Source organism: Heloderma suspectum, chromosome 4 (genome assembly GCF_057233095.1).
Source record: "Heloderma suspectum isolate Gila_16-S chromosome 4, 16-S_ref, whole genome shotgun sequence".
NCBI lineage: Eukaryota > Metazoa > Chordata > Lepidosauria > Squamata > Helodermatidae > Heloderma > Heloderma suspectum.
In genome coordinates, this window is record NC_139461.1 from 158,371,487 (window position 1) to 158,397,546 (window position 26,060).

At 44.1% G+C, this 26,060-nt stretch overlaps 2 protein-coding genes and 2 pseudogenes across 3 annotated transcripts in view; all 4 read left to right on the top strand.

The window, feature by feature from the left end:
* The window catches only part of LOC146347593 (protocadherin gamma-C3-like), an 81,138-nt gene that overhangs the window by 13,069 nt on the left and 42,009 nt on the right, over positions 1-26,060 (top strand). For both annotated transcript variants that reach the window (XM_084850926.1, XM_084850927.1), the window contains exon 2: positions 20,566-20,624. In XM_084850926.1, the coding sequence (XP_084707052.1) occupies positions 20,566-20,624 (59 nt within the window). The remainder of the gene's footprint in view (positions 1-20,565; positions 20,625-26,060) is intronic.
* LOC146347594 (protocadherin gamma-C5-like) lies at positions 1,041-10,595 on the top strand. Its single transcript, XM_084850928.1, has one exon. The coding sequence runs from the start codon at positions 8,035-8,037 to the stop codon at positions 10,567-10,569; it is 2,535 nt and encodes an 844-aa protein (XP_084707054.1). The 5' UTR covers positions 1,041-8,034; the 3' UTR covers positions 10,570-10,595.
* On the top strand, positions 10,757-14,196 carry LOC146347595 (protocadherin gamma-C5 pseudogene; annotated as a pseudogene).
* Positions 14,545-17,377, top strand: LOC146347596 (protocadherin gamma-C5 pseudogene; annotated as a pseudogene).

Genomic DNA, 26,060 nt, shown 5'->3' on the forward strand with positions numbered 1-26,060 from the left:
CCCTGGGACTGGCACCCTTGATAAACTGACTCTTGAACAGTTCCCAGTGTCATCATTTCAATGTACTGGGTGAGATTTTGTAGGTGTTTACTTTGATTTTTTGATTTTGTAATGCATCAGTATTTGGCCTTTAGTATTTGACATCTGCTATTTGAAAATATTTGATAACAAAGCGATATCTGATGTTTCAGTTGTTAATATATATGAAATATGAGTTTACATTCAACAGTATTTGATGTTCTATGCAATGTGCTTTTTATTTTATTTTATACATTAATTCCTTGATACCTGATACATGCAGTTTTGATCCATTTCTAAGTCAGACTTTTTTTTGCTGTCAAATTGCAATACTAGGAGCAAACTTGCTTTTATCAGTTTTTATTTATAATTTTACTGCTATATGTACATCTTTTGCCTTAAGTGGTTGATGCCTCAAGTCGCTGAAGCACTGAAATCCTTGGAAATAACTTTTAGCTATATTTTCCACCCAAAATTACAGTCTGGGAGATTGCAAAGGAAAGCCCAGACTTTATGCTTAAATGTGTGAATACAGAGAAATGTAAGAAAACTTACTTCTTAAGTTGTCAAGCCCATATATAATTTCACTAATTCCTTCAGCCATGCTTAATAGGAAGCAGTAAAATGGGCTTAAACTGCAAAGAGGAAGCTTTTGAAAAAGGCAGATTAATTCTTAGAAGCCTCAGAAGCACTTTGCCTGTCCACACTAGACAGGCTAGTGCTGTAATTGTATCTTAGTGTGTGTTTGTTTGTGTGTGTTTAAAAAAAACACGTCACCTCTGAAAAAACTGGGAAGGATAACATCGAAAATGCTGGAATGCAATGATCTGGCAGTTATATCGGGGTGCTTTGTAAAAAGTGAGTGCAAAACAATGGCAAATTCAGAGAGAGGGGCTAGTGTGGAAGCATCCACTGTTTGCCAGGAGGACCCTGAAATTCAGCTCTGCTAGCCTATCAAAACCCTTACAGCATTTGATAAGCACAGGTAGAGATACCAATAAGGAGGAAAAAGAAACAATAATCTGTTCCTTTTTCCTCCTTATTGGTATCTCTACCTGTGCTTATCAAATGCCATAAGGGTTTCCGTGCTATTTGATAGGCTAACAGAGTTGAGTTTAAGCTGAAGTCCAACTGATGAACATGGGGACTGAAAGCGAACGGAGGACGTGGAAACTTGAAGTGGCTTCTCTTTTTGTGTTTTTGTATAGTATGAGTATAATTTCAAGGTACATCCATTCTTTTAAAGTGGGAGTAGGAAGAACGTAGAGCTGGATCTACTGGTAGATTTCTGGATCATTTGCAGTAGATTGGCTAGGATTTGTGACCCATAATTGTCTAACAGTAGTAGGAACAAAAGGACTCCCCTGCCCCCCAAATTGTACTGCTGAAATGAAGAAAGCTTGAGGTAACCAGGAGTGTTTTTGTGTGTGGGAGGACTGTGAGCTCCACTCCAAACAAATTCCTGGGCTCAGAATTCTTCTAAATGTGTATCCTTTGCACCAGGCTCCAGTTGGTGAATCTAAGGGTTCTAGTAAAAAATAAAGTAGATCCCACAAGCCTGAGGTCTGCCCACCTTTGTTCTGAAGAACCCCAGCAGGGCAACGTTATTGGCTAGCTAGTCAAAGGCATGAGTACTAGACGATTACTTATGATTGATCAGTAGGATGTTGGCTGTGGAAACAAGAACCTATAGTCTCTGTGTATGTGTGGGTAAAGCTGAAATGAGTGGCAGAAGATCCCTGGCTGGAATGTACCAAGCAGAAATGGAAAACACAGACATCAGTTATTCCTGCCCTCCACTAGGTCTGTCATACCTTTCTGAAGAGAGAGATCTTTAGAAATACAAGATTCCGCATCTCTGTGTCAATGGATCCAGTGTTGGAGGAATTCAGTTTAGGGGTGGAGCTTGGTGAGTTTTCACCAACTCGACCCCCCAGACACCAGCTCACAGATCACTGTGTTTGCTCGACTTGGTGCGTGCTGAGATGGGCAAGCTCACGCTTTCCCATTTTTTCACGAGCCGCCATTTTGCACAAAATCGCAAGTATAGCCATGTACGGAAATCACTGTAAATAGCGTGATTTGTGCAGCGTCACATACAAATGTAACTAGACCATTTAATTCTGCAATTCTGTGCAAATCGCAACTTCCGTAAATGGCTATACCCACAATTTTGCGCAAAATGGCAGCTTGCGAAAAAGTGGGAAACTGTGAGCTCTCGCCAGGTGCTCACAGACCATCTGGTGGCTTTCCCCACCTTCACGCCAGGGGCAGGCAAGCAGTGGGAGTCAAGTCAGCGGAACCCAAACATGTCTCAGGGGAATTGGCCCATCCCTAATCCAACTGCAGTCCCATCAAAACTTACTTGCTCAGAATTTCTTTTCTGTGGATATAGGAGGTGCAAGATATACAGTGTTGTTGTCATTGAAGATGTTGCTTTGAAAAGTGTTGGACAGGAAAAAGAAAGTAGAGCTGCAGTTGGTCCTGACAGCTGTAGATTGGAACAATATGCCAGTATGGAGATTCTATATAGACAGTGGCCTGCTAGGGGACTCCACTTTGATAATCCAACTCCATGTCACTATTCTTTGTCAAAGAGTGGTTGTGGCAAGGAGCAAGCTTCTCTCCAAAACAGAAGCTGTCAATTTAATGTTAAAATGAGGTGGAGGTCCTTGCCATGGAACATTCAGTGGGTACACCTTGAGATGTCCCAGAGATTGTACCACAGTCAGAACAAATTCCATCCATGCCAGAGAGCATGTATCAACATGTAGCAGCAGCTCACTAAAGAGACAACGGAGGAGCAGTGACTCTCATTATCTCAGACTTTTGCTTTTAAAGCTGAAAGCCTGTTTCAAAACCAGTTCTTAGTTACAAATACTCCTCGGAATAATGAAGGACACTCTGGCTAACAGAGTTCCGAACACAATAAGAACAACCTACACTCATTCCCCTACATTTTCTTTATGGTGTTTCTGAAGGAGAACCACCATCATAAATAAATCCTGTCTCCTTCTATTCCACAGTGGAATCACACAGGTAGGAGGTACCCACCTTCTCATCCACACAGCAAGCATCCAATAGGAGGAAATCCAGATGCTCCATTTTCTGATGCAAGCAGAAGAGAGAGATTACCACTCTCTCAACAAAGTGTGGTTCATCCTTCATTGAAGTCCTCCATGACAATGCTCCAATGACACTTCTACCTTCTGGACAGACCAAATATTTCTTTTCACAGCGACTGTTATCTCAGTTACCTCCATTACTGCAGCTATTTGTTAGGTGCCTTGTGAATACACTGTGTAGGAGGGAGTTCCTCTTCTATGGAGGTAGCAGGAGTAGGTTGGACATTCCATCCTCTGCTAAAGACCCCGATGCGAAAGACCCCGTCATATTCTTTGATAAGGGAGAAAATGTCCGAGATTTTCAACTGTTTCTTGCACCTCAGGGAGCAGCAGCTTCTTGCTGATAAACCTCTTAAGTGTGCCTGTCCTGACCATTGAACCCAAAGAGTGAATTTCCTTTGTGATGGCATGGTTTATTCTGCTTCATGCATTGGTGCTCGTAAGATTCAGAGAAGTGTTGGATATGTGGATAGGTTCCCTGAGTATACACCATTTGGAAAGCAAAGATAGAGTCATCATGGGAGTGGGTTTTGAAGCTCCATCTCTTATGGGCTCCATCAACTCTGTTGCTGAATGTCATCCACTATAAGGAATTTCAGACAGACAATCAGCTTGGGTCTTTTAAAGCGCTCTTATATTACACTCCAGGAAATGGCAGCACATCGCTGAGTTGTGCAGTGACTGAAGTTTGATGGCTTTTATAGGTTACATTAATTTAAATAAATAAATAAATTTATTTAATTAATAAATAGATAGATAGGTTACATAAAACTAGGATGTCAACAGAACATGAATTCTTTGGTTTAGCTTATAACCTGACTGCTCCAGACAAAAGCATGCTCATTAATAAATTTAAAAGCTTGTAATGAGAAAGGATTTAATGTTCAGATAATTGTCTTGGGAAATCCAGTCACTGACAGCTGGCAAATAGGCTTCCAGTTCTCCAACATTTGTGCTGACACTTTAAGACCTCCCCCACATCATCGCTGGAGTTGGGGAGGGGGAGAATGGGTTGCAAACAATCGAAAGCTTCCTTGATTGCAGAAACCCAGTCTCTGCTCTGATTAACAACAAAGTCGCTCCCCAATTGATTCTGGGTCGGACTAGGCACTGCTGTTCTGTTCTCTGTGGAAGAAAACAGTATAAAAGATGCAGATGGTACAGCACTTTCTCAGCCCTTATGCTATCTAAAGTGGGTTTCTGTGTTGCTTTTGTGGCTGTGCTGGAATCAGAGAGGACAGAAGAAAAGCAAAAGAAGGGGACATTTTGGCAGCATAATGCTCTCTTCAGAGGAAAGACAGCACCTGCAATGGCAAGTAAGAGCTTTGTTTTTGATTTCTGTCTCTCTCCAGAGATGACACAGCTCTATTATTCTGCTCCTGAGGAGCTAGCTCCCGGGGCCTTTGTGGATGTGGCTAAAGATTTGGGTCTGGAGGCTGCCCAGGTGGTCTCCCAATAACTGCAGATCATGGCTGGCTCTGCGGAAAAGTACTTTGAAGCAAAGGCTCACAGGGGCCTCTTGTTAGTGAAAGAGCGGCTGGACCGAGAACAGCTTTGTGGGCCCAGGTTGCACTGACTGCTGTATCTGGAGCTTCTGCTAGCGAACACAACAGCCTTTCATCATGTGGAAGTAGAGCTCCTGGATGTCAGTGATAATGATCCAATTTTCCTTACCACTCTCACCCATTTGGAGATTGCATAGTCTGCAATGCCAGGGGCCCGCTTCCCCCTGGATAGTGCTGAAGATTTAGACATTGGTACAAATTCAATTAGCACCTACCAGTTGAGTCTATGTGTACAATTCCGAGCATTAAGTCACATAAAGGTGGCAGCAAACCTGAACTTTTAGAGAAGGCACTGGATAGAGAGCAACAGCAGCTTCACCGTTTGGTGCTTACTGCCCTGGACGGAGGAGTTCCTGCCAAATCTCAAACTGCTAAGACTGTAGTGTCGGTTAGAGATGCCAGTGACAACTCACCTGTCTTTAATCAGTCAGTGTACAAAGTTAGCTTGCTAGAAAATGCCCCTGTGGGAGCTCTGGTGGTACATTTGCATGCTACAGACAAGGATGAAGGATCAAATGGGAAAGTTTCTTATTCCTTCAACAGCCACACTCCACAGAACATCCAGAGAATTTTCAGCCTTAGTGAAGAGACTGGGGAGATAAGAGTCATGGGAAACATGGACTATGAAGATGAAACACCTTATGAAATCAATGTGAGAGCAAAAGACCAAGGATCACCTTCCATGGATACACACTGCAACATCTTAGTGGAGATAGCAGATGGAAATAATAATGCGCTGCTGATTAGGTTCACTTCCCTCACCACTACCACACCAGAAGATGCTCCTCCAGGTACCACAGCAGGGCTCCTCAGAGTCAGTGATAGTGATTCTGGGCAAAATGGGGAAATACAGCTTTATCTCACCTCAGATATCACCTTCCAGATTGTACCTTCTTTTAAGAACCACTATTAACGACTGAACAACAACAACAACAAAATTCTTTGACCACTAGTAGCCCTCTGGATCAGGAGGATTTTTCACAGTATAATGTTATAATCACAGCCACAGATGCTGGTTCTCCACCTCTTTCCAGCCAGAGCAATATCTGATTCGAATGATAACCCACCCCACTTCTCACAGACTGCATACCACACCCTTGTAGCTGAGAACAGTGTTCTAGGGATGCCAGTCATTTCTGTATCTGCCTTTGACCCTGATCTGGGCCAGAACTCACAGCTAACTTACTCTCTGGTAGACCTCTTCATAAATGGAATGCCCATTTCCTCCTACCATCTAAGTGGCTGTTCATTTGACTATGAACAAACCCAACAACTGGCTTTCCAGATTCAAGTTAAGGAGAGTGGTAATCCTCCCCACAGCACCAATTTGACGTCTACATCTTCATCATAGACCAGAATGGTAATGCTCCTCTTATTGTCTACCCTGTGACCAAGAAGGGGCTCTTAGTCCAGCAGCCAGTGCCTTTCTCTGCACAAGAAGGTTAATTAGTAACCAAAGTGACAGCTGTGGGTGCAGATTCTGGACAGAATGCATGGGTTTCTTATAAGATGCAACAAGCTACAGACCAGACCTTTTCAAAGTCTCAGCGTATACAGGAGAAATCTGAACTATCCAAGCTCTTCTGGAACAAGATGTCCCTTCCAAAGAGCTTGTTGTTGAGGTCTTGGATAATGGGATACCACCCTGTCTGCCACAGTCACTCTGATTCTTAATCTAGAGCAAGAGCATGAGTTGGACATGGCAGACCTCAGAAAGTCCAGCGTGGAACAGGATGGGCTATCCCACCTGACTTTGCATGTCATTATTACTTGTCAATTGAAAGCATTTTGAGGGGGATTTGAGATCCTACAATGAGATATGCTGTCCCTTGACAAATATGTTCAGAGAATCTCAGAAAGACTAACCCTGTTCCCTAAAGATTTGACAAGAAGTAATGCTTTTAAACTACTGGGTCATAGATTTTAGGCCAGATGTCAGCAGCAAATAGTTTCTAGCTATAAAAGTAGTTTAGCAGTTGAATAACTTTTAAGGGAATTTGCAGAATCCTTATTCTTTTTGAAAGCATGGTGGAGGGAGGGGGAAGGGAAAAGGGGGAAGAGGCATCACTCAGGAATGTTTCAAGAATGGGATACCCTATCTTAGGACAAATGATCCACTTACTGAGTCCACTGCAGTGCTGTGGTTCAGTACATGGATGTCACATTATTATCCGAAGGAAAAATGTAGGCTGTTTCTATCAATTCAGTTAATATAAATAATCTGCCTCTTCTAAACTGCCCTTTTCCCTTTTATACTAAAATGGCTGCATTTGTGGATTTGTGCTGATCAAATCCACCCCACTGCCTTTCACTTACAATGAATCTACTTAGAAACGCGGCTGCATTGACTATTATTTTCTAATTTTGGAGAGCCCGATGAATAGAATTGGGTGCCCTTAAGCAATTTTGAAGCTTATACATTCTTGTACTATGTGGTAGATGTTCCTATATGCTCATTTAGAAGTAAACCTTCTGAAAGGGCCTGTTTTATTTATTTTTATTTATTTACAACATTTATATACCTCTCCACGTCTAAACAGATTCTGGAGCAGTTTTGCTCTGGAAAACTGCTCCGGAGCAGTTATATATTTTAAGGTTGTATATATATTGAAGATGCTTTGTCAAATGTTAGATCAATCTCTGTGAGAGTTCCTCCTTATCTTTCCCTGTTGCACTATAACAAATACCTTTTTCATAGCAAGTGAAAAATCAGACCAGTTATTAGCTGAAGAGACTATGGTTCTGTATTCCTTACAGCTGAGAGTTTGTCTTTTGTTCAGATGAGACAGAAGGAATCTAGCTAATGTGAACAATGAGGATTTGTACCGTTCATGCTTCCCGGACGTGCTGTTTCCTTGAGAACAAGAGTCTGAGCTGCTAAACTTAGCTGCCAAAACCTGTGACGAACCAGCCTCCTGAATAGTTACATTTAGGGGTGAAGGCTGGGGGTGATCAGTGGTGCCATCTCAACCTTGCATGTTACTGCAGCTTTAAGAGTGTAGGTGGAGTTGTCACCGGTGGAGAGTGGACGGAGCTGTCATCCAGTCAGGTGCTGATCCAAAAATTTGGGGGGGGGGAGAGATCTGCTCTTTCTGCCTTGACTTTCCTCCTCGTCGCTATGGCTGTAACTCAGCTTCCCTCCCCCAATCCACCCCCTCAACTCTCTGACTAACACTCTGTTGCTGCAGCTAGGCAAGCTCAAAGCCACATAAATTCATTTGGAAGGAAATACCGAGGGATTTTAAAAACAGCACTCATCCAGTTCCTGGAACCTTCTGATCATTGGAATACCACAAAGACTCCTTCTGGAAGAGGACTTTTCTGAAATGGAGCCACAATTGTCCTGGCCACCCTCTTTCAAATGGCAAGTACAGGGTTTGTTTTTGCTGTTCAACTGGGCATTGGTTACAGGACAGATCTACTATTCCATGGTGGAGGAATCGGAGCTGGGGACCATGGTGGGGAAGGTGGCTCAGGACCTGGGATTAACACTGGCAGATCTTTCAAGCCGCAGGCTGCAGCTGGGCTCCGAGGAGAGCAAGAGGTACTTTGCACTTAACCTGGCCAGTGGCACTCTGATAGTGAACGAAAAGATAGATCGAGAGACCCTGTGCGGAGCAAGTGCAGTGTGCATACTGCCAGTTCAAGTAGTTATAGAAAATCCCTTGGAACTCTTTCACCTGGAGGTGGAGATTCTGGACTTAAATGACAATTCCCCTAGTTTCATCACTCCCTGGCTTGAACTGAGGATAGCAGAGTCTGCCACCACAGGGTCACGTTTCCCACTGGAGGGTGCGCATGATACAGATGTGGGGACCAATGCGGTCAGTGCCTATCAGCTCAGTCCCAATCCCCATTTCTCACTTAATGTAAAGAACGTGAAGGATGGCAAGCTTTTACCTGAGCTGGTGCTAGAGCAACCTTTGGACAGAGAGCAACAATCAGAACACCAGCTCATACTGACTGCTCGTGATGGGGGGGATCCTGTCCTATCAGGAACAGCTCAGCTCACCATTGTGGTCCTTGATAATAATGACAATGAGCCTGCATTCGATCTTCCTGTGTACAAGATAAGCTTTTTGGAGAACATCCCTGTAGGCTCCTTGCTTTTCAAACTCAATGCAACTGACCCCGACGCAGGTTCTAATGGGGAAATACAGTATTCCTTTGGAATTCACACATCTGATTCCATCCAGAAGTTGTTTGGTTTGGATCCCCACACAGGTGAGATCCATGTCCAAGGAGTTGTGGATTTTGAAGAATCCCATTTTTATGAACTTCATGTAAAGGCCAGAGACAAGGGCATTCCGCAAATGGAAGGCCACTGTGTTATCCAAGTGGAAGTTGAAGATGAGAATGATCATCCCCCAGAGGTTCTGCTTACCTCACTAGTAAACCCAGTGCCAGAAAACACCCCTCTAGAGACAGTGGTGGGACTTTTCAGTGTACGAGACCAAGATTCAGGTGCCAATGGAAAAGTGAGCTTACAAATATCACCAAACTTGCCCTTTAAAATTAAATCTTTTGAAAACCACTATTCCTTGATTACACATGAGAAGCTGGACAGAGAAATAGTCTCCCGATATACCATCAAGCTTACTGCCCAAGACTCAGGGTCCCCACCTTTAAGCACAAATATCACCGTCTTGTTGAACATCTCAGATGTTAATGACAATGCCCCATCCTTCTCTCAGCATTTCTACAACTCCTTCTTGAAGGAGAACAACCCACCTGGCTCTCTGCTATGCACTGTGGCTGCCTCTGATCCTGATGACGGTGACAATTCCCGGCTTACTTACTCAGTAATGGGAAGTCAGATACAAGATGCCCCTGTCTCTTCTTTTGTTTACATCAACCCAGATAACGGGAACATCTATGCCCAGCACTCTTTTGACTATGAGATGCTTCAAGTGCTGCAAATTCCCATCGTTGTGCAGGATGCTGGGTCACCCCAGCTGAGCTCCAGTGTCACTGTCTACCTCTTCATACTGGATCAGAATGATAACGCCCCTGTTGTTTTGTATCCAGTGATGGGCCAGGAACTGTCAGCATTCCAGAGGATCCCTCAGTCTGCACCAGCGGGCTATGTGGTCACTAAAGTCACAGCGGTGGATGCAGACTCTGGTCATAATGCCTGGCTGTCTTACTCCTTGCTTCCCCAGTCTACCGATCCCTCCTTGTTCCGAGTGGCTCCCTACACTGGAGAAATTTGGACTGTTCGAGACTTCCAAGAAACAGATTTCCCTGCACAGAAAATCCTTGTCCTGGTGAAGGACAATGGAGACCCACCTTTGTCTACCACCATTGCCATCTTGGTCTCATTGGAGGATAAAGTATCTGAGGAAAGTCCTCAATCTCATGATTTCCTGGCACATCCCAAAGAAAAGTCTGACCTGACCCTCTATCTGATTATAGCACTGGTGGCAGTTAGCATGGTGTCCCTTGTTACTTTCATCATCTTCTCTGCAAAATGCTTTTGCAATAAAAAAGACAGAGGTTCCTCTTGTTGCAGTTTGAGTGATGCTCCTGCCAGGGATGTCTTCAAACAGTCCAGCCCCAAACTGCAACTGAACTCAGATGGCACCCTAAAATACATGGAGGTTACACTCAGACCCACAGACTCTCCGAGCCAGTGCTATAGAGCCAGCTATTCTCCAGGGTCTGACAGAAGTGATTTCACCTTTATGAGGCCTGTGGATTATCCCCAGCCATGTACTCTGACAAGAGAATTTGATTCTTTCTTATCTCATACTGATACGTTGAACCATCCCAGGCAGCAGGTGAGGTGGCTTTTTGTCCTTTTCTCCTCCCAAATGCATTTGCTGTTGGATTGGGGTGGGAACACTGGTAATGTCTTGTAAAAAAGAAACTATGAGAGTGTGGCAAATGAAGTGGATTCCTTCCCATGTTGTTGCTGCCTTTTTTTAGCAGCAGCCCTGAGAGGAAGCAGGGGTTGGGGGTGGGAGTTGGGGGGCAGGGGTTGGATGTGAGACATGCACAATAAGAAAGTGATAGGGCTGCCTTTTTTATGTCGTTGTATTTTATGGTCACCGCTTTGATACCTGTATGAAAAGTGGTATATAAATTTGAATAATACATAATAATACATAATTCAAAATCATCCTTCAAATGGTGTTGGTCACAAAGTCAGTTTCACTCTCACTCTTAACATGTTTACAACTGCAAAGTCTCATACACTTCCAATTAAAAGTGTAATTAGATTTTTTTCTCTCCTCTAAAAACAACTGATATCTGAGAAAATTTGTACTAAAATAATTGATAGCTGCCCTGAGTTTTTCCTTAGGAAGGGCTGGCTAGCTTTCATTTAACTGTCATTCCTCGCAGAAAACGATAAATCAGCTCTTCTGTTGTGACTATAACAGGAGGAGTCAGACTGTGCTTTTAGCGCAAATGTCTCCTTGCAGCTAATGCTTCTGGGGGTCCTATAGCTAGCAAAGAAGCCAAAACCAGACAAGATTTTGGGCTTTGTTTTCCATTGTCTGCCATTTAGCCTGGTGTTTCTAGGTTAAAAACAGCAGGTTACGCGGTCCTTTTTTGCACAGTAGCAACTTCCACATTTGGATTGGTGCGTGTGTTGCTGTCCTGGGAAGGAATCTGCTGATTGGATAAATAGGAAGGCAGTCTCAACCAATGAACAGGAGGCTAACATTGAAGATCCGCGGCTCGTACCACTCCCCTCCACAGCTGTGTCAATCTCAAACCAAAACAATGAATGAGAGAGGTAAACACTGACCACAGACCCTGTTCCTCTCATATGTTTCATACTTCTTCGAGATAGGTGGTGTGTTCTCCAGGGGTTTAAAGAGATACTGTTTGCTATAAATAGCTCCTATTTTACAGTTTTAGAGCTTCCTGCTGTGGATTTCAGAAAGATGCTCAGAACAGAAAACTCTGCCTGGCGTTTGGGGCTCCTGCATGCCTTTGCTTTCTGTCTGTTTCTGAGTGGCTGTTTTGCACAGATCCGTTACTCTATCCCAGAAGAACTCACTCGAGGAGCCTTTGTAGGAAATGTTGCTAAGGATTTAGGCATGGATGTGACAAAGCTTGCAGCTGCCAATCTGCAAGTGCTTTCCGATTCTGACTCCCAGTATTTCTCTGTAAATGTGAACACTGGAATCATAATAGTCAATGACAGAATAGACAGAGAGCAGCTCTGTGGGCAGAACCTGCGGTGTTTCTTGCATCTTAAACTTGCTATTGAAAACCCAGTGGAGTTCTATCGCATTGAAGTGGAGATTCTGGATATCAATGACAACGCGCCTGTATTCTCGAGTAGCACTATAGCTCTGCAGATCTATGAACTGGCCGCACTGGGTGCCCGTTTCCCTGTCCCACATGCCCAGGATCCAGATGTCGGAACGAACACTTTGCAGACCTATCACCTCAGCGCCAATGAAAACTTCAACCTCAACGTGAAGGCACGCACGGATGGCACCAAATTTCCAGAGCTAGTTCTAGAGAAAGGACTGGACAGGGAGCATGTGGCTGTCCACCACTTGGTCCTGACAGCTGAAGACGGGGGCACATCCCCCAGATCTAGTTCTATCTGCATCGCTGTCCACATTCTGGATGCCAATGATAATCACCCAGTTTTTGACAAGCCCACTTACTACACCCGCTTGGTAGAAAACTCTCCTCCAGGAACCCTCGTGATTAAACTGAACGCGACAGACTTGGATGAAGGGTCTAATGGACAGATACAGTATTCCCTCAGCAGCCATAACTCTGAAGACTTGTGCAGAATATTTGCTATTGACGACATCACAGGAGAGATCCGTGTCCAAGGGAGCCTGGATTTTGAAAAGGCCAATGTGTATGAGATCGAAGTGGAGGCCACAGACATGGGCTCACCTACTATGGAGGAGCATTGCAGTGTTATGGTAGAAGTGACAGATGTCAATGATAATGCCCCTGAAGTCATTCTCACCTCTTTCTCCAGCTCCATGAGTGAAGATGCACCTCCTGGTACTGTGGTTGCTGTGATACATGTCAAAGACAGAGACTCTGGTGATCAAGGGAAAGTCCAGTGTGATCTGCCCAGAAACCTTCCTTTCAAACTTCGGAAAGACTTTGAGCATCAGTATTCCTTGCTCACCAGTGAGCAGCTAGATCGTGAGAGCACTCCTCAATACAATGTCACCATCTATGCCTTTGACTTAGGAAATCCACCTCTCTCCCAACACACATCTTTCTCCATCATTCTGGCAGATGTCAATGACAACCCACCTCAGTTTGACAGGTCATTTTATGAAGCAATCCTAGAAGAAAATAATCCAGTAGGGGTGGTTCTTCTTACAGTTTCTGCAACAGATGTGGATAAGGACCAGAATTCCCGTCTGTCTTACTCTCTTTCGGCCAGTCCCGGACAAGAATTGGTTGAGGATCCCACCTCTTACATCTCTATCAACCCAATAAATGGGGAAGTATTTGCAGAGAGCCCCTTTGATTATGAGTATACCAATCATTTTCAGTTCCAGGTGGAAGCATGTGATGGCGGCTCCCCTCCTCTCTGCAACAGGATCATGGTGCACATCTACCTACTAGATCAGAATGACAATGCACCCTGGATTCGGTTCCCGTTCTCTGGGAAAGACTCAATTGTACATTTCAGGATTCTGAGATCTACCACAGCCAATGCCTTAATCACAAAAATTATGGCAGTGGACTTTGACTCTGGGCGAAATGCATGGCTCTCTTACCATTTAGTACAAGCCACAGACCCAAGTCTTTTCAGCATGGCCCTCCGCAGTGGGGAGGTGAGGACTATGCGAGCAATACAGGAACTAGACAGTCCAGCCCAGGAGCTTGTCATGGTTGTCAAAGACTCAGGAGAGCCTTCCATGTCCACGTCAGTCACTGTGATTGTGCTCCTGGAGGAGAGCAGCCCTGAAGCCTTTCTGGGGTTAACTGCTCACTCAGTGGAAAGTGACAGACCTCCCACATTGACTGTATATCTTATCATCTCTTTGGCAGCAATTTCCACCATCTCATTGATTGCTTTGGTGGCCCTGGGAGTTCGGTGCCTCCGCCGTGATTCATGTACAACATCTACCATCTTTGGATGCTGTGGAAGTAAAGCTGGTGGGCTTGAAGATGCCCCAGATCACATGATGGGACATTACCATTATCAGCTGAGTCCTGGAGATGCTATGATTGGAGTACAAGTGGCCACTTCAGAACCCCCTGCCCGGGGATACAGATCCTGTTTTTCTCCTGTCTCAGATATCAGCGAATTTGTATTCATGAAACCTAATCTGACTCTTAGGACAGCCTCTTGCAGCAATTTAACTGAACCCAGCTTCTTCAGCAAGGTGAGAGCTTTCCATGTAGCATCTCCATTTCGGCTGCAGCCCTGGGATCCCTACACATACTTTGTGCTGGGTTTCCCTGCACCTAGGAGAGATGTGGAGGGGGGATGGCGGGGGGGGGGGGAACCAATGCAGAGTCTAATGCATAGGCTGTGTTAGATTACACCCGTCTGCTCTAAAACCCTCTGGAATTGTTTACCTGATGTTCCTCTCTCTTTCTTTCTTTCTTTCTTTTGGAATTAGGGAGGTGGCAGGATGGTACATTTTCCTCCTTCCTCTTTTTTTTTTTCAAGTTACAGAAGCTGTCAACCCCTCTCTGTTCCGCACCTCATTTCAGCGTTTTCGTCAAGACAGTCTGGGGAGCCCTTTTGGCTGATGGCTCCCTTGGGCCAGTCTTCAAATCTCTCTTCTGTGCTGGGAAAGGAGGAAGAGGGGAGGCGGGGAACAGGCAGCTGTGGAGATCGGGGGGTGGGCAATTGGTGTGTGTTTCGGGGAAGGGGCTTCAGCGCTGCTGCTGCCGAAGAGAGAATTGTCACTTGTCAGTATCCATTTCGCAGCCCCTTTTCTCTGCTGGTGCTCATTTTGCCAGTGAGATGCTGCTGATCTGAGTGCTTTAAAATCCATTCCCCCTCCCTCATCGCCAGCTGCAGCAAGCTTCTTTCCGCTGCACAGCCCCTCTCAGGTCATCCCGGAGCCACCAGGAGCAGACCTTTGAGGGAGGGACATCCGATTGCAGCGTCTGTCCAGGGGGCAGCACAGCCCCCCCCCCCCTTGGGACCGGACAGCAGCTGGAAAGTGCAACCCTTTTGAGCAAAGCAGCCGGGGATGGATGGCAGCCGGAGTTTGCAATGGCAGCTGCTGGTGCTCTTTGCTTCCGTCTTTTCCCTGCCAGAGCTCATCCCTGCGCAGATTCGCTACTCAGTCCCAGAGGACCGGGATCCAGGCTCTTATGTGGGGAATGTTGCCAAGGACCTGGGAGTCGATGTGCGGAGCCTGTCTGCTCGTCGCTTGCAGCTGGTCAGTGAGGGAATGCGCCACTACTTCCAAGTGAACCTGGCAGATGGCATGTTACTTCTCAATGAGAGGCTGGACCGGGAAGCACTGTGCAGTTCCAGCCCCATGTGCTCTTTCCCTCTTCAGCTGGTGCTGGAGAACCCCCTGCAACTGAACCGGGTGGAGGTGGAGATACTGGACGTGAATGACAATGCCCCCAAGTTCCCAAAGGACACGCTTTCTTTAGAAATCACCGAGGTGGCCAACCCAGGCACCCGATTACGACTGGAAGCTGCGGAAGACCCAGATACAGGTTCCAACTCCATTGCAACCTATGAGCTCAGCCCAAGTGAACATTTTGCCTTGAGCATCCATGTCAGGGGGGATGGAGCCAAAATGCCTGAAATTGTACTGGAGAAGCTCCTAGACAGGGAAAAAGTGGCTGTCCATCATTTAACCCTGACAGCCCTGGACAGTGGGAATCCTGTCCAGTCAGGCACAGCTCAGGTGACCGTTCACGTCTTGGATGCAAATGACAACCCTCCTGTGTGTGAGCCAGCCACGTCAACAGTGTATTTGGAGGAAAACATCCAGGTGGGCACTGTCGTAACAAGACTCAATGTTACTGACTTAGATGAGGGCCCCAACGGAGAGGTTGAATATTTCTTCAAACCCAGCAACAGTGCACCTGTGAAGCTCCTTGACCTATTTAGCTTGGACCCCCAAACAGGGGAGATCAGGACCAAAGCTTTGCTGGATCATGAGGAAACCAGCGCATATGAGATAGCCATCTACATTAAAGACAAGGGATCCCCTGCCATGGAGGGTCACTGCAATATTAGAGTGGAACTTGTTGATGTCAATGACAACAGCCCAGAGATTATGTTGACCTCCCTCTCAAGCCCAGTGCAAGAAGATGCACCCACAGGGACAGTCATTGCATTCATCCAGGCAAAGGACAACGATTCTGAAGAAAATGGGCAAGTACACTTGGAGATTACAAGGCACATCCCATTTAAACTGGTGTCTTCCTTTAGAGGGCATTTTTCACTAGTGACCAGTGGCCCCCTGGATCGAGAGAAGGCTGCTGGATATAATATCACAATTAAAGCAACCGATTCTGGAATACCTCAAAAATCCACCCAGAAAAACATCTTAATTCAAGTCTCTGATGTCAATGACAACACGCCCACCTTCTCCATCCCTTCTTACACAGCCCATGTGGAAGAAAATGTATCTCCAGGGACTCTAGTCTTTTCCCTGTCAGCCTCCGACCCAGACGTAGGTGTCAACTCCAAGCTGTCGTATTCCATTGTGGACAATGGAAATCATGGCTTACCTATCTCAACCTATTTCCACGTCAACCAAGAGAATGGCAGTATTTACACATCCCGAGTTCTTGACTATGAGCAAGAGAAGGTATTTCAAGTTGCAGTGGAGGTGAAGGATTCAGGTTTCCCACCCCTGAGCAGCACGGCCACTCTTCATTTGTTCATAGTGGATCAGAATGACAATGCCCCTGTGATTGTACACCCACAGGTTCCCAAGGGTGCTTCCTTTCACCAGTCAGTTCTCCTCCCAGTGGATCCTGGACACCTAGTGACTAAGGTGGTGGCTGTGGATGCTGACAGTGGCCACAACGCATGGCTTTCCTACAGTTTGCTTCAGGAGTCAAATGAGCCCACTGCTTTCAAAGTGGAGCGCCACTCCGGAGAGATCCGGGTTGCCCGGGCACTAAGGGAGCCTGGGCTGTCCCACAGGCTGGTAGTAGAGGTGAGAGACAACGGGGTGCCATCTCTCTCAGCCTCCTTGGTTCTAGTGATCTCCTCAGAGGATGATGCTGTGCAAGACCTTTCCAGGCCTTTGGACCATCTCCCTAGGTCACCTTCCAGAGCCCCCAACTTAACTCTCTACCTCATTATCTCTCTGGTGGCCATCTCTCTGGTGTCTTGTGTAATGTTGATTGTTGTAGGAGCCAGGTGCTTCAAGTCTGGCCTCTGTGTTCCCAGCTGGTTCATATCACGCTGCTGTAGTAGGAGGACAGAGAGGACATCCACCATAAATTTCAGTGGGCACCCAAATCCGGAAGGCTTTATCAGATACCTTGAAGTGGCTGGAGCTGGAACTCAGCACTACAAGTCTTGTCTCTCTCCAATGTCTGAACAGGGAGATTTCTTTTTTGTTAAGCCTTTCAGTCATTCCACTACGGCAGAGAGCATGCTTGCCTTTGAGCAGCCAGGCAGTGTTTTGCAGAGTCCCTCTGATGGGGTAAGATACACCAAAGTGATGCCTGAAAAGTTTCTCTTTGCAATCCATATCTAGTAAGAGCTCCACCATGAACTTCCATCTGCTAGGTGTATAGTGAAGGAAGAGGTCATGTTCATGGCAGGAGCAGGGATTTCGGTCCCCCTTCATTTTTAGGAGATTCTGGTTTTTATAAGGTGAATGTGTGGCTGTCATTTGTCTTCATATCACTCTGTGTTCAACTGCTTTCCCTCCTCAGAGGCCTCTGTGGTGAATTGGGGTGAGAAGAAAATGCACATGTATTGGCTGACAACTTGACTGGATTCTCCAACGCACTGTGCTGTTTGGGGTGAAATGTCAGATGTATACTTGGGCCTCCCTGGGTAGCTGAAGTTGCTTGCTGATTACGCTCTTTAAAACCTGTGTAATAGGATGATGATGATGATGCCTTCATCATAGCGCTTTACAGCATATCAAAAGCAAAATATGTGCCCTTGGACCAAGAAGCTTACACTTTAAATTTAGACAGGGAGCGGGAGGCAAATTTAATGAAGAATGAATGAGAGCAGATGCCGTTACAAATGAGGCATGTCCAGACCTTCTCCTGTATGTGTATCACAAACATTTGGGTGAGAAGGTCTAGCTACACCTGGACTCTGACTTAATTCCAACTGGGAGAGCGAGCTAGGAGATTAAACCTAAAGGCTGGATGGGAGAGGTGGGTTTTGAGGTCGGGTTCAAAGGAAGAGAGTGAACTGGCACTGCTTCAATGTATATCTGTTTCCTCGGTTGTTGGTTGAGGTACCTGCAAGTGCATGTGTCTAATGTATATTTAGACAGGTTGTGTCTAATGTATATTTTAACACAAGAGGCTGTGACTTCCAGAGATCAAGGAGGGAGTGGGTCAAAAGGTGAGGACTGTTGATCTCATAAAAAGAGAACAGAGAACAGAGTATTATTTCCCAAGAGGAATTCAGGAGCAAGGGCCCAAATGCCTTAAGAGATACCTCTGTAAAATGGACATAATAACCAGTAGCTTGATTTTCCTCAGACAGAAGCTGTGAAGATATGAATGTTATTTCGCTAGTTTAACTGTATTTTAATTTTGACTGTATCTGGGGGCTTTGCTAAGGAACAGCCTATAAATGTTCAAAATAAATAAACAAGATTAATAAAACCAAATAAATACAATTCTAAGGCATTGCAGTAGCACTTACGAATCCCTACACAAACAGCTTTGTATAAGACTAAGAGCACAATCCACTGGCTCTTTTGTGTAGGCCCCATTGCAAGGAATGGGAGCGTCAAAAGATCTTAGTAGTGGGTCATGTCCTTCGCATAGGAGTAGGAGGAGTGAAGAGTGTGAATGATGTTGTATATTTTATAATGAAATGTTCCATTGTGCTAACACAAGGGCTGGGAAATAGTGAATACATAGTGAAGGGGGCAGGTTCAGCTTATTTAAGAAAAGCAGCACATTATTCACATGTCGATATTTTTTAAAATGAAGCTTATTTCTGTTTTGCTCCTTTCTTTCCTCTTAATTTTGTTAGAAGTATGAAGATATGCATGGAAATGAATGCAATATTTTTGCAATGTGTGACATTCTGTTTTGATTGCTTTGCAATCCTTGTTGCGTACATATCTCACTCTGATATGATTCTGGCTTTTGTTACCTTGTGAAGAAATCCAAATGCTTTGAATCTTTTTGAGAATTGGTGGCAAGGCCTTCATTTTTTGAGATGCTTAAATCCACGTTTAGGAACTTTAAAAGACAGGTGCCATTTTGTAAGCTTCAGATAATTCATTTTTTTAAAAGGTTAATGATAGCTGTGGTTGCACAAAATACATTTAAATAAAGGCCTACATTTAGGTGTTTAAATTTAGAACCCAAGGTTTGATTATTGTAGCTTCCAAATTATAGAAATGACTGAGGAAGGAAGTGCATGCAATGAACAGCTCACTGTAGGGGCTGTCTGTGCAAGTTTAGCCTGAAGAACTATGTATTATACTATATAAATATAATATGTATGATTATTTTACACACACATACACAGAGATTTGGGAATATCTTTGAGTGATACCAGTGGTATCACAGTCCACACTTTGGGATATTTTTAGCCTTTTCTGTTTCTAGAGCAGCTATCAATAAGTTATGCAAAATGGTTTGAATCATTCCCCTTGCTGGTATACCAAGCCCTTTGTGTGAGGGGAAACACTGCCCCATTGGAGAAATACTGGTTGCTGTTTGTTTCCATGGTTACCCATGAATATCCAGATTCACTGAACCCAATGAGAGTTTTGCCACTGGTTTTAATAGCATGTAGATTGCACCTTCATGCCCAGATCTCAAACAGACATTTATCCCATTGCGTTCAAGGAAACACATTTTTTTTAAAAAAAAGTATGGGTGTATGTCTTCCCATTGTTATAAGACATTATTACTGAAGGATTAATGAAGAAGATCGCTAGAAAATGTGGGCATTTGCACTGCATATCAGCAGTGGCATGTTTTTCAGCTCTGTTCACAAACAGCCATTCAAACATGGTGTTCATAGTGGTGTTTCATGTACTTCTTTATTTACAAAATATCCATTGTTCTAATAATGCAACAGTGTGGGTGGAAAGTAATACATGGTTCAGTCTAGTCAGATATAGTACTACTGTGTGTCTTCTGTTGTGCCTGCTAAAAAAAAAAAAATTATTGTTGTAGGAAATGGAATTTCTAATCTCAGTGGGCGAAGAAGATTGCAAGCTCGAAAGACACACATCTAGGAAAAGTCTAAAGGAAATAGAGGACATTAAATCAAAGCCCTACATAGGCCTGTTTAAGAAAAGATTATAAATTAGGAAATTCTATTAGCATTTCAGATGTTGGCAGTACAGTAGATCTCTCTCAGTACCAATTAATTTGGCTTCCCCCACCCAGCTCATTATTCCTGATTTTTTGGTGTTCTCAGGTTTAAATGATGCCCCTTCAAGCTTATTTCAGCTTCATTTATTTCATGGAATTGTTTTTTAATCTCTTATCTTCTGGAAGATTAGAAAATTTTCTCATCGTGCTATTTAATCAATCATTCCTGTATGGGGGTATTTTGGAACATTTAATAATGTTGTGTATGTTATTTTATAGTTGAATCTGGCTGAGCATAGGTCTGTCATTACATGCTTTACATTTAATAGTCTTCCTGGTTTGTGTGTCTGTCATACTCGTCCACATATCTACAACTGACAAATATGCTTACATTTATGAAGAGAAGCATTAACCCCGTCCTTGTGTTTCTCTTGCAGCAAGCACAACCTAACACAGACTGGCGTTTCTCTCAGGCTCAGAGACCAGGAACTAGTGGGTAAGTTATTTCTGTTCTCTTCTTTTTGCACAGGTGCTCCTTCATTTCAATTATATATTTTAGTTGTGTATTATGGAAATTAATATATATTTTTTTATCGCTTGGGCAGCAGTAGTCTTTCTATATGCCATTTCTCAAATATGACATGCTGGAAATATTTCTAAAGAAGGTGGAGTGAGTTTGCATCTATGTTAAATCAACATTTGGTTTCACAAAGCCAGGAAAGAACCAATGTATGGGTAAAGGTGAGAGTCCTGAGGGATTTTTTCTTGCAATGTTAGTTGTGCAGATCTACCCATATTTACCAAAAAATGGGCTAAAATGGTCATTCTGCTATTGTAAATATGAATGTTAGATTACTTATCAACTCAGACTGTATAGATAAACTTCTGTCATGCTATCAGACAAAGGCAATTTAGGTTAACTGACTATTTTAATATTACAGGTAGGATTGCCAGTTGGCCCGAGAGGGGAAAAAAAGTGTGCCTCTTACAGGTTTGATGTGCAAAAGTCAGCAAGTGAAGCTTTTCGTAGCATGGAACTAAACATTATTGCCTGCTAATTTACTGCAGTTCAAACTTTAGTTAGGGACTGCCACTTGCCCAAAAGCTGGAAATTCTAGTGACAGGTTGGAGGAGGAGCCTAGGTGACGTACACTTAGTTGACTCCTATCCATAGACCATATCTACTTGGAAGTAAGTCCCATTGAGTTCAATGACACTTACTCCTAGGTTTGTGTGTATAGGATTGCAGCCTTAGCCTGGTATTCATTATCTGTTGGGGACAAAGAACTGCTGTCTGAAATAGCTGTGGAGAAACCTAAGAACTTCTCAAACTGCAGTTGTACTAAAAGTAATCAACACCTTGAAAAACTCTCTGATCACACATCTGTCATTGATATTGTCACCATCTGCTAAAGTAGGCTCTAGCCTGCAAAAGTTTCTGCCGTAACAAATGTGTTAGCTTTTAAAGGTGCCACAGCACAGGACTCTTTGTCACTTTTTCCTACTATGGACCACCAAGACGCCTACTTTTCTGAAAATTGACAGCTTATTCATCAAGGACATAAAATTCAGTATTGTCCAAAAGAAATCAAATATTTAGAATATGAATAGCCTTGGTATGTCCTAAAGGAAAAAGCCGCAATGGAAGAGTAATGGGTGGAACAGAATCAGGAATCTTCCAGTGTTTGAAGTGGCTCACATACATTAACTCCATAGTATTTACAACAGCTTTAAGTAGACTAATATACTGAAGATGGAGGTCCTAAGGGAGAGGTGAGCAACTTGTGGCCCTCCAGATGTTTTGGCCTACAACTCCCATGATCCATCACCATTGGCTAGCACTGATGGGAGTTGTAGTCCAAAACATCTGAAGTCCTACGATAACCTAGTGAGTTTGCGACTCAGGTGAGATTTGACTTAGGAACGTCTTAGCTCCAGAACATGCATTTGAGACAGATGCTGGATTTTATATTTCCAAAAGCGGGGGTCTGCCATTATGTACTTCTGTGTCCCAGCAGCACTTGGTGTAATCTTAAACCTATGTAACACCTAGTAGAACCTAATCAAAATCAAATCTACTAAATCCTGCTTCACTCCATCTTAAGACTTTGGCTGAATGCACTTAGCTGCTTTAACACCAAGCTAGTTTTTTTCTCCCTATCCCCCCTCCCAGTCCCAGCTTTGCTTAACATCCAGTCTGACAAAGAATTCTGGAGAGCTTGAAAGCTTGCTCAAAATTATATGCATTTTGATGGATCCCATTATATGCATTTTGATTTTGACGTAAAAGAGGCAGCTTGTGGTAGAAAAGGAAGCAAATAATGCCTACATCAGAGTTGGGGTGGCTATTCCAGCAGAGATTCCGCATATTTAACAGCTCCTTGGCAACCAGAAATTCAGCAGGTGAAATCTTTTCCTCTCATCTACATAGCTGGGGAAAGTTTGGGCAGTTGAAGCTCTTCCCAGTTATGCAGATGTGTTGATGGAAAAAGGCTTCACCTGCTGAATTCCTTCTTGTCAGATACCTCTTAAATTCTCAGAAACCCCTCCAGAAAACAAATTGGTGACTCTAGTCCAGAATGCAGTAAATACTTTTATCTGCTGATTTCTGCAGATCAGACCTCTGTTAATGGCACAACAGCAGCTCAGATCATTTTTTCTGACCAGTTGGCAACCCTATTCTGTAGTAGCCCCCAGCCTTTCCTTCTGTGGCCATTCCAGCATTTTAGAGCAGATCAGCCCTTGATGTCCATATATTCTCAGTTGTTTAATTTCACTTCCTCTTGCTATGCTACCACCACCACCCCCAATTCAGCGAAACCTATAGTTGTAGAACTGATAAAATGGGCGGCGGTGGGGGGAGGAGTTGGTTGAGTGAGATATCTGCAGTAGACCTTCCCGAGTGTTGGTGGGGGAGAGGTGATTTGATCATGAAATGCCTATACTGCACCAGCCGCACTGGTTACTGGTGTGTTTCTGAGCCCAATTTAAAGTGCTGGTTTGACCTTTAAAGCCTTAAATGGTTTGGGACCAAGTTACTTGAAGGACCCACCTTCACCCAGATCGGCCTGCTTGCACTTAAGATCAGAAAGAGAGGCCCTTCTCATTTGCCCACCCATGAGAGCAGTTAGGTGGGTAACGACATGTGAGAGGGCCTTCTCTGCGGTGGCCCCACACCTTTGGAACAAGTTGCCATTAGAGGTCCGCCATGCTACAACATTGTAGGCTTTTAAGAAGGCCTACATATTATTTTACTTTGGCCTTCTCTTGATATGATTGCCATGGTTGCTGCTATTGCTATTGTTTTTGTTGCTGGTTTTATTGTTGGCTTTTATTGCTGTTTTTAGTGCTATTTTATTGTTTATTTTTATGGCTTTTAATATTTTAACTGTTTTTGTGTATTTTATTCTATAAGTCGCCTTGGGAGGGCTTCTGCCATGAAAGGTGGCCAATAAATATTTTAAATAAATAATTAAAATTCCTTGTGCTGTCACTGCTGCGCTTTGACTTGCACTCTCTCTTTGGGTGGTGTCCACCCAATAGCTGAGAGAGAGGGAGCAAGGCAAGTGGAAGCTGCTTCTCGTCCTCTTTCCTCTTATGACTGTTCACATACTCAGAGGGGTCATGTGAACAGGTAGTGACAGCAAAGAAAGCAGCACAGCAGGGCCAGGGCCTGCCAGAGAAGGCCATGTCAGTTGTGGTGCCTCACCTGTAGAACTCTCTCCCCAGGGAGGCTTGCCTGGCACCTACATTAATGACTTCTAGGCATCAGGCAAATAGCGTTTTATTTTTCCAGTCTTTTAACTTCTGGTGAAGTTTTATGTCTGTTGTTACTGTCTCAGTGCTGTCTTTTACCATGTTATGGATTACTGCTGTTTGTTTTATGAGCTATTGTAACCCACCCTAGTGATGTTTTAATTGAATAAATAGGGGTCAGCAGTAGGGCTTTCTGCTGGGGTTTCAGCCTCAGTCACTGCCCAACCATGCTGACCCATGATACTGGCCCTGCATCCAGGCCACTTCAGCTCAGAGTAGCCCAAGAGCAGACTTCACATTCTTGAGCCCGTGCTTATGAATTAACTAGGACATTTGTCTCCAGCCTTGCATGCACTTTAAACATTAAGAAATCAGGATTGTTCAGCACTCTTGCCCAATTTTCTGCAGTTTTAGGGCCAGACTACACATTGCCATAGCTGCGTAGTTCTCACCTTGGGTGCAGGGTTGTTGGAGATTTTTTACAATATGCCAGAATGAGGCCTCCAAACTAGACCCTCATGGGTAATACAGGGCCTTTGACCTGGATCAGAGGGCCCACACCTGCAATTTGATCCTTTTTTGGCAGTGCAATGTAAATGAATGGACCCTTTTTCAGCGATGCAAACTGAGGCACTGGGCTCCTGATCCAGCTTGGGACCACAATGTGTGTCAAAGGCCCCTATTCCCCAGGCTAGGGTCACGATCTAGATCATGGCCCCCACACAAGAATTTGCAGGGGGGAAAACCCTGCACTCAAGACCAGAATTATGCAGAAAAGGTAACATGTGGTTTGGTGCTTATTTTCCCAATAGAAGTGATCGTCTGAGGCTCTGATTACCATCTAGTAATCTGTAGGATTTCCAGTATTTTTTCTAGTGGGGCACCTGTGCATTTAATAGTTTCATGAAAGCAGAAATTCTGCAAATGAAAGTTTTTCTTGCATGGAGAGACAATGATAGGGAAAGCCTCACCTATTGGATTACTGCCTTGTCACATAGCTGTTAACGTCTCATCACCCGTACCTCAGTAGGGTGATGTTAATGTCCTAATGAGCAGTTTTCCTGGAAGTTCAGCAACTGTCCATTAGTTTTCCTGGACAGAAACTACAAACTCTATCACTGAACATCGTTTTTTGTTCTGGTGGTGTTGGTGGTTCCTATAGGGTTGCCACTTTTCTTATTGGCAGGGCTCCTAAGTCTTTAGTAGCAGATGGCGCTTCTCCTGGTATGAAGATAATAAAATGATGGGGAACGTTCCACCAGATACATGTCTTTGTGTTGAGCTGCCATTAAAGGCACAAGAACAGATCCAGTTTTTTTAAAAGTACAGTCTTGTCCATACTTTTCTCCCCTCCATACCATTAACGTGTTGTTGTTTTTAACGTGCAATCTAATGCTAGATGTTTCGAAATCAGATTGCAAGTGATATACAATGGGGAGACATAGGCCAGATCTACACCTCGCGTCACATCAGTATGATCCCATCATGGTAACGCTATATTCCTCTTGCACATTTATACCTCGTGGCACACACAGTGACATCTGTTGCAGTATTTTGGATAATACAGAATAAAAAGCAGGAAATAACGCTACAGAAGTGGTATATGGAATGTGTCATGTGCCCCAACAGTCATCAGTGCACTTCCATGCCGCTAAAAAACACTAGTGTAGATCTAGGCCTAGTTAACACAGCCAGGCAGTTGCTTAAAATGAAAAGTTGGAGAAAATGATAAATTCCACCATGTCACAATCCTCAGGAGTTGCCAATGAAATACTGAGGGAGTAGGGTTGCCACCTTTTCTTACTGGAATTGCCAACTTTTCCACCAGCTGCTGTAGCTGTGCTTTTCATCATTGTGTTATGTACAGATAGGAGCACATGTTGACTTCTGCACATCTAGATGTTAAAGGAAAACAAACACACCAAAGAACAAGCTAGACAGGTTTTTTCCTATTCATTGGAAACTCTGCCCAACATAGAGATTTAGCAGGTGACAATTTTCCTACCACTTATCTCCATGCAGGAAAAGCTTCAAATGAGAAATTTCTGTGTGTCAGTTTGCTGTAGATAGTGTAGACCTGGGGCCAGGACAAACTGGCAAGCTCAGCAGGAAGAGGGGTTGTAGCCCAGGTGTTTGTAGAGGGCTGCCCCATACAGCCACGGTATAAGTTCTGTCC

Bases quoted from the DNA above. Each gene is read 5' to 3' on its own strand.
- LOC146347594 (XM_084850928.1), top strand. From the start codon at position 8,035: ATGGAGCCACAATTGTCCTGGCCACCCTCTTTCAAATGGCAAGTACAG.